Source organism: Gymnoscopelus braueri (assembly GCF_963280865.1).
Source record: "Gymnoscopelus braueri genome assembly, chromosome: 7".
Classification (NCBI taxonomy): Eukaryota; Metazoa; Chordata; class Actinopteri; order Myctophiformes; family Myctophidae; genus Gymnoscopelus; species Gymnoscopelus braueri.
Genome location: NC_137608.1, coordinates 16,198,864 through 16,211,157, shown reverse-complemented (window position 1 = coordinate 16,211,157; position 12,294 = coordinate 16,198,864). Strand labels below are relative to the sequence as shown.

General features: G+C 40.6%; 1 protein-coding gene across 4 annotated transcripts in view; it reads left to right on the top strand.

The window, feature by feature from the left end:
* The window catches only part of LOC308089559 (kinesin-like protein KIF2A), a 36,945-nt gene that overhangs the window by 6,891 nt on the left and 17,760 nt on the right, over nt 1-12,294 (top strand). For 2 of the 4 annotated variants that reach the window (XM_080434351.1, XM_080434349.1), the window contains exons 2-7: nt 5,693-5,787; nt 6,766-6,891; nt 7,927-7,981; nt 9,096-9,218; nt 9,941-9,979; nt 11,770-11,870. In XM_080434351.1, coding sequence (XP_080290477.1) covers nt 5,693-5,787; nt 6,766-6,891; nt 7,927-7,981; nt 9,096-9,218; nt 9,941-9,979; nt 11,770-11,870 — 539 coding nt within the window. The remainder of the gene's footprint in view (nt 1-5,692; nt 5,788-6,765; nt 6,892-7,926; nt 7,982-9,095; nt 9,219-9,940; nt 9,980-11,769; nt 11,871-12,294) is intronic. The other 2 variants (XM_080434352.1, XM_080434350.1) reach the window with 1 other exon arrangement.

The following is a 12,294-nucleotide window of genomic DNA, read 5'->3' as shown; positions in this document are numbered from 1 at the left end:
ACAGGTCCTGAGCTGGGAATCGAACCGACAATGTTTTGATTATCAGTGTCTTGGTGATCACTCATTCTTTCTTTCAAAGTGAGGACCGTTTCCAGCAGTATTTAAGCAGCTGTATTGAAGTTTGTCTGTCTTCCGTATCTCCACAGTGTTGCCGTCTCTCCCCCTGCCATACTATTGTCTTAAGTTTTTACTTTGTTTTAGATCCTTAGTTTTATCGTGTTATCCTTTCTGTAAAGCACTTTGTAACCCTGTTTCAAAAAGCGCTTTTAATAAACGTATTATTATATAAAGCCTAATCTATACGTCATGTTGGCTTAAAAATCAGTTTTGGGGGTCAAGTAACACTGACGTCGTATGATGATGATGATGCAAAAATTGGGGTAACTCTTCTTAAGTTGGGGCGTGGCATCATCAGACTGTGTGTGTGTGTGTGTGTGTGTGTGTGCGCATGTTGATGCAGCAGTCTACCGCTGTTGCCAGGGAAAGCTGTAAACCAACCTTGCCAAAGTCCAACAGCAGATTTATGCTCTGTCTGCAGTGCTACTCTCTAAGGTGCAGCAGGTCCCTGGAGCTGAAGATATCCATCCATGACATCCCAAGAACCTGGGAGCTGTCAATGTTATATCTACTGTATGTCTGTGACGTGAGAGACGAGTGTGTCCTATCCTCAAACAGGACACTGGTTGAGACTGCTGTTATTTTATGCAAAAAAAAGGGGACGAGACCAAGGCACTCTAGTGGAAAAGTTTAAAAGCTTTTAATAGTTTGGCTAATGCATTCTTTTTAATGGTGCAGATTAGGGCTGTCAGAACGAATTTCACTATTCGAAAATAATTCGAATCTGAAAAAAAATTAGAATATTCGAATGCTAAAATTGCCATTCGAATATAGAAAAAATATATTTAATTAAAAAAAAAAAACTACCAATGCGAAAACAAATGCTTTCATCATGTTTCTCCCTATAAATGTCACTTGTTTATAGTAACAGAGAAAGTTACGTTTTAAAAAGTTACGTTTAAAAAAATTATAATTATAATTAATTATAAATTATATAACATATTCGAAAATATTCGAATATTACAAATAATAAAGCATTGAAATTCGAATGGGATTATAGAGGAGAACTGACAGCCCTAGTGCAGATGCATTCCTTCCTCTTTTTCTTTATATTGGGTGATGTATCTAGGCCAGTAGTTCTCAAACTATTTTGTGCCAAGGACTCCCAAATTGATATGCATTTGGCCTTGGACCCCTATCTGAAAATGTTTTGTGCCAGGGACCCCCAGAAGAGACGATTCATGTAAAACAATATATATAGCAGATGTACAGTCAGTGACGTGCCGTGAGCTTGTAGTTCTGCTATTTTTGAATAGCCAACATATAAATGGATAAAGTGGTTAAAATTATTTGATGCTATACTTTTCATCATTTTGTATGCTTAATAAAAAAATGACTTTTTTGATTACTTAGTATCAATCAGACTTACAGTTAAATGCATTGCATTAGATGACAATATCCCATTAAATGAATGATATCACTTAATCATTGTGTTGGTTTATAATGACCTCCTCAAGACAAAAGATCTTTCAGCACATGAACATAAGGGTCCACTTTCTGAATTGAAAGTAACCATCCTGCCTAGCTTCTCGTCACACACATATCAAATTCCTATCCTGCTGTTTCTGTTGTATACAGTATGCTCGGCCACTTTGCTGTACGGCTGCTGGCTGGTGTAGAACCGTTGTGAATTAGAACGTTGTGAACTATTCCCCAGCTGACAACACTAAGAGCATCTCACTGCTGTTTGAATAATGGATACAGAATAACAGAGCTGCAGTCAGGCCTTGGGGTGACAATGTGACTTCTGAGTTCTGACATGATATTCACATCTCCATGTTGTCACATTCTTAAGCTCTATTTTATACTTTAACAAAATGTTAATGGCAAATCTACAAGCTCACAACGTGTCACATCGTCTATAATGGCATGCCCGAAATGGGACCGCCAGGTTAAAAGTGGTTAAATGCACTCAAATGCAGTTCCATAGTTTAGATGTCTATTTACTGAGATCAGGCTTGTGTATAACACAGGTTAATGGAGAAGCAACAGTCTTTGAGATAGAGGTGATTGTAATCACCAAATATACAAGCATAATATCTCTATATTGATTTTGTTTATATTGTCATTGAAATTGTAGACATTGACAATGATGCCCAGGCCTCCAAGGCTTAGGAAGGCTATGCCGGCCCATCAGCAGCTGGTGGGATTACAGTGCTGACAGGGAGTCATTAAAGGTTACCACCACCAAGCTGCAGCTGTGTCTGCCTCTATTCGCACTGATGCTGTCAAACAGGTGGTGATCAGACTCTAACCTCGCGTCACCAGGCCTTCCACCACAGAGGAAAGCCTGGTATTCATTCTAAAACTGAGCCTTGTGATCCGGTTTAGAAAAAAGGAAAAGAAAATTGCGTTCCGGCAATGCCATGGTCGCCAATGACCGTGCAATTAATTGGTTATTATCAGGTATCAGCCAAAATGTTAATACTGTGTATGTATCCCTACCCCTAACTGCTCCTGATCAGGTGGTGCCTTGTGTGGTCTGCCATCGGGGTGTGTGTGTGTGTGTGTGTGTGTGTGGTTGGGTGAATGTGAACTAGATTGTAAAACACTTTTGACACAGATAGATAGACAGATAAAGGCGCTATATAAATGCAGTCCATTTACCGTTTCTATGTTGTTGCTCAAACACAGCAGGAACATTGGTTCTGTTGAACTGTTTGTCTTGTGACTCAAGCGCATGCATGCATCACACAAACTGATCTTTTATGGACCACAGTCTGGCCTTCAGTTGTAGGCTTGTACAAGGGGGTTATACTACTGTTTATTTACAGAGCATTCCTTGGCAACTTACATTTTGGAACTTGGGGGTGAATTTTCATATTCAGCCTGGTGTCCACGTGTCCCTATTTTGGCCATGTCATTATAGGTGAAAATGAATATCTACCAGCTCACAAATGCATCGCAGTGTAATCTTGTAGCTTGTAGATCAACTATTTTCACAATTTTCTTTTTTAAATAGGGCTGAAGTGTTTAAAACCAAAACAGTATACATAGAGATACTACAAAGTTCAAATGAGATCTAGTAGCTAGCTAGCCTGTTAAAGCCAGGGTTCCCACGGTCATGAAATTCCTGGAAATATTTTGAAATTAGTTTTCCATGCCTGGAAAAGGTTTGGAACCAATTAAATATTATGGAAAATGTTTGGATATTCAATTATTCATAGTTTTTGTCTAACATTACGTGAAATAATGTAACATGTTAGAATGTAGTGCTGCGCTGCATGAGTGTGGCCTAATGTATATACCGGACGTCACGTGACGAAAATAAAATATCTACAAGCTAATGTTGCACTGTAAAGCTGGCTCCAGACCAATCCAAATCGGCCCGATTTTGGGCCGAATTGGCTTCGGGAAGCGTCGGCCAGTCGGTTAGGGGTCCGTCGGGGGGTCCGTCGGGACCTTTTCGGCCGACCCAGAGCCGACCGAACATGTTCAGCTTTTTAGCCGACTGGTAGCGCAGTGGCGGTGACAACAGAGGGCTGTCGGTGTTGCCAGATTATGTGAGAGAAACAAGCGACTGTCTAAGAAAACCTACATTCACTGTTTCTCGTGAGGGAGAGGGGGAGAGAAAGAGGGGGGAGAAAGAGAGAGAGAGGAAGGGAGAGAGGGGAGAGAAAGAGAGAGGGGAGGAAGACAGAGAGAAAGAGGGTGGGAGAAAGTGGGTGAGAGAGAGGGAGATACCAGGAGCGAGGGAGAGAGGAACGGAGAAAGCGGGAGGGAGAAAGAAAGGGAGAGAGACGGAGAGAGAAACGGAGGGAGGGAGAAAGAGGGAGGTAAAAAGCGGCAGAGAGAGAAGGAAAGAAAGAGAGAGGGAGAGACAGAGGGAGAGAAAAAAGGGAGAGTGAAAGATTGAGAGAGAAAGAGCGAGCGAGAGATTGAGGAGACGGAAAGAGGGAGAGAGAGAACGAGCAATTAAGTGAATTGCTTTCACCTGCTGCTGCTGCTGTGCGGAGTGTGCTACAGGGCATATCTCCGCCAAGCCAGGGTGACCTACCCAGGCTCATGAAATTCATATTCAGGCATAGTAGCCAATTAGAATGAAATCTGCAAAAACGGACTCATATACTGATACAGAACCATATATTGGCTATATATTATGGCTGTCGGGTGGAAATCTTGTATGTTCCTTTTTTATTATTATTTAAAAACCATTTAAAATCGTGAAAATAGCCAATCTACAAGCTGTAATTATTAATAATTAAGAAATACTATATTTTAAAGAGTGAAAAATCAACTAAAGTCATTATTAGTGCAAGTTCATTCACATTTCATTTGAATGAAAATAACTTGTGGGTAAAATACATTCTGTGAATCTAATGTGATTAATGTGACCCCTACTTCAGTCAGTGAAGTCCAGGGCTGAATGTGACATATTGAGACCTATATAACTAAATATTGGTCATTTGCCAACACATTATTTTGTGAAATAAATGGGTAATATTTCACAGATAGTTATACTATTCTTATAATATATTAAAATACAATCATCCTTAACCTTCAAGTTAAATGCATTATTTCCGTGGACTTAAAAATCATTTTTGGACTTAAAAATCTTTATTATTTTTTTGGATGGCCTTCCTGCCCTGGCAGGAAGGCCGGGCAGGGCCTTTGTGCCCTCCAAAAAATTACAACACCAAAGGCCAAGTGGCCTTGCCCCTAAAATGACGAAATTCCAGGCTTGAATGCAATAGATGTACTCTGAGTCTGTTACAAGTAAAAGTCCGGAATTCAACATTTACTTGAGTAAAAGTACTAAAGTATTGGTATAAAAATGTACTTAAAGTACCAAAAGTAAAAGTACAAAAATGTTTGAAAATAGCAGATCTACAAGCTCAGAACGCGTGCATCGCAACACGTTGTGAGCTTGTAGATCTGATATTTTCAAATAGCTTATAGGTATAAAATAGGGCTAAAGTGGTTAATGTATGTTTCATAATGATTTATATCTGCAAAGTAACTAGTAACTAAACATTTCAAATAATTGTTGTGGAGTACAAGTATAGACAATTGGAAATACTCCAGTAAAGTAAAAGTACCTCAAAATTGTACTTAAGTACAGTACTTGAGTAAATGTACTAGTTACTTTACACCACTGCACGTCAGTGAAGAAAAAACGCTGGGAACATCCCTAAGTGGCTTTGCAGGGAAACGAGCCCAAAGTCGCTTATAATAAGCAGACCTGGCAACGCTGGCAGGCTAAAAGTCAAATTAGCACATGAATGGCCAGTCGGCTGACAGACTTATGGCAACTTTTGCCAACCGAATACCAGTCTGTTGCAGTCTGGAGTAGTCTGCAATAGTCTGGACGAGTCTGTTTGGTGCGGAGTTGCCTTAATACGTTGTCGGCTTGTAGATCTGTTCTTTTTGTCACCTTTCGCTCGAGTCTGTCTTGCTGCATTGATAGCACACTGGTGTGAGAGCCTCATTATTGCACCGTATGATGATCGCTATGGGCCTGGAAATGGGATAAAATAAAGTTTTGAAAATTCATTGTAAAAAATGTGTGGGAACCCTGTAAAGCTGTTAGCCCACCTGACACCTGAGTAAGCAGTGTTTGTGACTCCTCCCACAGGGCGGATCCACCAGGCGATGGTGACGTCACTGAACGAGGACAACGAGAGTGTCACAGTGGAGTGGATCGAGAACGGAGACACAAAAGGGAAAGAGGTAAACCTCCAGTCCAGTCGTTAGCAGTCATGGGTCTTACCAAACCATGAATAATGCATCTGGAGAGACACTCAAGAGCTGTGGAGATTACACAACCAAGTGCACATTGTTTTACAGCCCAGCCTGACAACAGCCTCTCCTCTACCCTGACGCACACAAGCTCCCAGGGCCCGTGACTGGAGTCGCATAAAACAAACAAAATGTGTTTTGTAAAGATTGTCTTAATGCATTGTTGAATCAGTTAGAACTTGGGTTGTATTGCTGCCTGGCTATGAAATAAGTCAAAATGTTGTTCTCCATCTTTATTTGTTGCTTCTAACCAATATGGAGATTACTGTATCTGTCTGTCTGTGTCCCTTTTATGCCGACATATGGAGTTCTGTAAGAGAGAGAAACGGGTTCGCTTCCTCTGGATGCCTTTTTAGTTTAGGCAGTGGGTGCTCAGCTATACATATATATGATGACAGGATAACGGGCAATGAGTCGGGGAGTGACACGCAGCAAAGGTCCGTCAGGCTCGGGCATTGAACCCACGACTCGCTGTCAGGCTGCAACGGAGCCTATACGTATATGGTATGCGCCTTAACCACTAGGTCATCGGCGCCCCTACAATGTGACATCATATTGATGATGTCAGGGTAATCCATATGGGGATTTGTAGATGTATTAAAAGAATTGGAGATCCACTGATCCGACCCACTTCCACTGTGCAATACGCATGACAAGTTTGAGGTCGATCAGTCAGGCGCTTCTCGAGATACGCTGGTGACACAGATTTTGTGAATTTATTGAAGGATTGTCTATATCTACGAAATAGACAATCATACAACACCCTTCAAAAACATTTGCGATTTGATTTTGATACAGAAACTGCTGTGAAATCTGTGGCTGTTTGGATCCGAACACAATTGAGTACACTGAGTTATCACTGTAATTATCCATTTGCTGTGTTGATAAAGGTCTCCTCTCTCTGAACAGATCGACTTGGAGAGTATATTTGCTCTAAACCCAGATGTAGCCCCAGATGAGGAGATAGTCCCGAGCCCAGAGACCCCACCGCCTCCCACTCCTGTTTCTGTTACTAAAATCAATAAAATTGCAAAGGTAAGAAATGCCGCAATATCTGGCCAGGTAACAGCGAAACATACTGGTTGGTAACCTCCTCACCTTAGCTTGACCCCACAGAAGAGCTATAAGGACAACCCGTGTACAATGTTTGATTGCAGCTTTGTCATGCTAAACCAGTGGCGTGGCTCCACTTGGCTCGGACCTTAATACGAGTATTGGATCCTCTTAAGTAACTTGCTAATTGCTCCTGCTGAGTGCAGTATTTGTGTGTGTCATACAAAGGATCCATAATTATGCACAGGCAGCACATAACTTTACATAATGCTGGTATGGTTTTGGACTGCATGCATCCTACAGTAGCTACAGGTTTAACACACTTCCACATTCTTTTTATTTTAACATGGTGATGGAGCAGCACTATTAAGAACTAAACAGACTCCAGTAATCAGCAGTAATCTGATTCCTAGTCTTTGTCTATTTCTGTAGCCCTTCATGTACTTCATGTTAGCCATGGGAGTTCAGTCAGGCTCTGATAGCTGTGTGCATTCTCTCTGCTTTCTTTTTAACCACTTAAACCCCTATATTCAAACATTCTCAAAACTAGCTGATCTACAAGCTGACAACGCATGACATCGCATGACATCGTGATGCGTTGGGAGATTGTAGGTCTGCTTTTTTTTCTTTTTTGACTTTTCCCCCCGCTTATAATGACATGGCCAAAATATTGACACCAGGGTTAATGTGGTTAAGGGGCCAGGGCATGATCAAATAATAACAAAAAGTAAGAGTGAGAATCACCCATTGTTAACCCATGTTTGAGGTTCACAAGAGGACAATTTTCTTTGGCTCACGATGCGGAAATCAATCGACACAGAACAGTCAAAACTTAACAAAGGACTAATGACTAAGTACACCAACATACAGGGAGCACAGTGCAATGGGAACCTGCAGGGCATTCAGACGGCAGGATTATACGTTTCAAGCAAATGTTTTGGTTGAAATTAATACTTCAATGTGTATATGATGAAGAAGTATTGTATTACTATATTGAGTATGTGTTCTCTCTTCCAGAACCGTCGTACAATAGCACCGGCTAAGAATGAAGCTCCATCCAGAGATAACAGAGGTAGCGTTTGTCTCATCTGCTTGTATGACTGAAACTGTCGTCCTTTTTGATCGATTACACTTTTCCAACTGTAATGCATCAGCGATTTTGTTCCGCCAGTGTGGACAGTGTTCAGAGATATGATAAAAGAACACAACCCCCTGGGCGACTCGATTGCAGAGTGGTTGGGTTAGGTTGTTTATGGGTTGCCTCCGAGTGATGCTGCAGCTTTGATGGCTTCATAGATTCTTTAGAGCAAGTACAACGTTTCGACCCTAGCGAGTCTTCGTCAGACCTGATGAAGACCTGCTAGGGTCGAAACGTTGTACCTGCTCTAAATAAATCTACTGGGAGCTATTATACAGTGTGCGGACTTCCCTTCCTCTTCTTATCAGTGGTGGAAAGTAACTAAATGTTGAGTGAAATTAACTACAATTTTGAGGTATTTGCACTTTACTTGAGTATTTACAATTTCCAATACTTTTACTTGTACTCTCAGAGGCAAATATTGTACTTTTACTCCAGTACAATTATTTGAAATCTTTAGTTACTAGTTACTTTTTTGGTTTTGATTATTATTACAAAACATACATTAACCACTTCAGCCCTATACATTTCGGCCATTTGAAAATAGCGGATCTAAAAGCTCACAATGTGTCACAGAGATTGTAGATCTGCTATTTTCAAAAGATGTTACCTTTGAAAACTTGAAATGGGGAGTACTTTTACTTTTGGTACTTGAAGTACATTTTGATGCCAATACTTTTGTACTTTTACTCAAGTACATTTTGAATTCCGGACTTTTACTTGTAACAGAGTATTTCTATATTGCAGTATTGATACTTTTACTTAAGTAAAAAAAAATGAGTACTTTTTCCACCACTGCTTCTTATGTACATACATTTAGTTCAGCACCTGTGAATGTCTGTTAGGATGTGCGTGCTTCCCTCTGGACTCAGTTTCATAGATTCTTTGACTTCACTGTCATCACTGTTAAAATGTGTAAATTCATGTTCTTTCTTTGTCGCTTTTAGATCGGCTATTTTTGCCGAATGTTCGGCAATTATGAAATGCCCCGATTAGTGATGCTTAGGGTTCATTTGGTTAATAGACTTTGTGCTGTGTGTTGTTGTAGTGGTGGTGACCCGTGCCAGACCGCCCCCGCAGCCAGAACCAGCACCCCCTCCTCCCCCCGCCCAACAGCCTGCACAGCCTGCACAGCCAACAGCGGCTCAGACACAACAACAACTCCAGAACGGTAATGCAATATTCTATCATCTTCATTTGACCCCTCCTAGGGCATCATAATATGTGTTGTAAATGTGAAATCTGACCTCCAGGAACCTCATAGACCCCTGGTACCTGCTGGCTTTCTGTCCCACCAGGAAGTTAATTATATTGGATGTTGAAGCAACGTGGCAGATAAGAATCATCTGATTGTCACTAGAAAGCCACCTTAGAAAGGACAGAATTTTCTTACATTTTGGGCATGGTTTAATTACACAAATGAATACATTTCAGTTAATGGTTAGGCACTGTTATGATGGTTAAGTTTAGGCATGGATTTGGTGTGGTTAATACTCTAGGGAGGGCATTCCGACGGGACTTACAGTCCTTTTGTAGAGGTGACCACACTGTGTAGTGATGTCTGGGCTGCTTGTAGAATTTCAACGGTCTACCTTTTCTCACACCAGTAGAATGCACAATGTTTTTCTTTTTTTCTCACAATAATTCATGTTAATGCTAATGTCCTACTTAAATCTGTAGACGGTAGCCAGAGGTTTTGGAGCTGAAAATGTCAGGTACCCCACATTGTGAGTTAAATACATTCACAGTTTAACAGGTGGTTTGTTCTGTTTGTTTTAGACTCTAAAATTTAGAGGTATTTTCAGCCCACAGAGATTACACTTGTGTTTTTTTTGTTCTATCATTAGTATATATATTTAATTAAAAATGTCTTGTCGATCACGTTCATCACAGAGCCCTCACATCGGCCACTCTCCAGAAAGGAACAACTTAGTATGTATGATATCTGAACCCCCTAAACGCTTCATGGTGATTCTAAGGATCTGGGATCTGATTGTTTCAATGCTGGGGATGGATGTGGTTTCAGAGCTGTGGTGTGATAAGCTTATGGCACATTTAATTGCTCATTTATACTCCATCGCGCAAGGGTTTTGCCTTCCAAAAAGAACAGATCTACAAGTTAACCACATTATCCCTAGCATCCCTATTATCCTTGGCATGTCATAAAATAATCCATCATTCGGTGACAATAGCCAAACATTTGGCAAAAATAGCAGAGCTACAAGCTCACAGCTAGTCGTGACTCAGCGCGAGCTTGTAGATCAGCTATTTTCGGTGAAGAGATTTGGTGTAAAGAGAAAAAAGTAGGGGACCAAGTATAGAGCCCTGGGGGACCCCCGGTCAAAGAATTATATAAGTGGTTAATAATGCATTTCATCGTGGTATGACGTCGCAGTCAGTTGGCAAGCAACACCCTCATACTATGGAGTATAAATTAGGCTATAGAGCAAACACAATCCTTCCAGTAGACAGACACTGTCTGGATATTAGAGAGGACGGGCATAAACCCTGACTGACTGACATGTACCACTAACATACATCCCCATTCATTCCTCTCTGTAAAACTCCCATCTCAAGCAGTTCGATTTACAGTACATAAACACACACATTTACACACACTCAAATATATCACACAAAGTCATCAAAATGCTGTTCTGATGGTGGTGTCACTTAGATTTAGTAATTTGGGTCGATTGTGCCATAATCCATATAAGTCCCATATGCATGGGGCGGGGGTGGAGGATAAGCTTAAGGCACAATGGACTTAAATTACGAAATCTAAGTGAGAACACACCAGAATAGCATTTTGATGGTGTGTGGTAACCTTTGTGTAAAATGTGCTACGTATGAGCATCAGACTTCAATAACAATCATGAATAGGGCGATATATGTCAATAATTGAAAATTGTATTGCTTTCGAGGAATTTCGTGTGATTTTGAGGTTATTGAGTTATGTTTTGAGAGGCATCAGCCTTAATAGCAATCATGCATAGGTATACGTATATTGGAATAGGAATATATTGCAATAATGGAAGAAGATATATGGTTATAAGTATAAAGGTTTTCAGGAATGAAATCCTATCACGGTAAGAGTGACAAAGGACCCACATGTCAGAAAGGCTTTTATGGACCTTTATTAAAGTTGTCAGGCTTAGTCTGTGGCTGTGTTACTTAGCAGTGAGCCAGGGCTAATCTCTCAGTAGCTCATTAATCATAACCTCTGAAAGGAATCAAGTGTCTAAAATTCACCTTTCCTTACCTGCATTGTCGCATTTGCTTCTCACGGTGACTAATGGGTTTTTGACTAATCATATGCCTGTTACCACTAATCGTTGGGGTGTTTGCTGTGGAGATTTGGAATAACATGCTTTTGATTGGTTTGATTGTGACACAACATCCTATTCATTAACCCACCCTCTGTTATGATATTGTTGTTTCTATAGTGTTACTAGGCAATGAGTGATGAAGGATTTTAGTGTCCCTCTGTCCCCTCCATGTAAACTTCAACTGAGAACGGCAAAAACCCCAGAAGAGAAGATTTGTGTTAAAACAAAATCAAAATTCTTCAACATTTTCCCAAGGGACGAGCTGTGAGCTTGTATATCTGCTATTTTTGAATAGCCAACGCTAAAATCTAAAATGACACGGATCGCTTTCCCGGTTTTAGTGTGTTAAATGAGTAGGGCTTATTGTTCTTTTCTCGTCTCCTCCCTTCATGGCAGCGAGGAGGAAGTCCAACTGTGTGAAGGAGGTGGAGAAACTCCAAGAAAAGAGAGAAAGACGTCGACTACAGCAGCAGGAGCTGAGAGAGAAGCGAGCACAGGTACAGACAGACGCAGTGTCCTGCCTTGACTCCTCTTTTATGTAAGCGGGGATAATCCACTCTGAGCAGTGCGGTAATGGAAAAGTATTGCATGATGCTGCTGAGGCTAATTGCTGTCTTTGCCTCTGCGGTGCGCATTATGTTTTGATAACAGTTGTTTATCCCTGTCACTTATCATGACTACTTGCCAATGATTAAAATATAAGTACTGCAAGTATTTATTCATATTTGTCAGGCAATAAGCTCTTTAGAAACTTTGTTTTGGAACTATCTTCATCAAACTAGTTGGCAAGGCAATTTTATTTGTATAGCACATTTCAACAAGAAGGCAATTCAATGTGGTTTACACAAAACATCAAGCAAAGAAACCACAATTATGAAATAACATTAGGATGCATAAAACAAAAGAAGATGCCACTCTTAA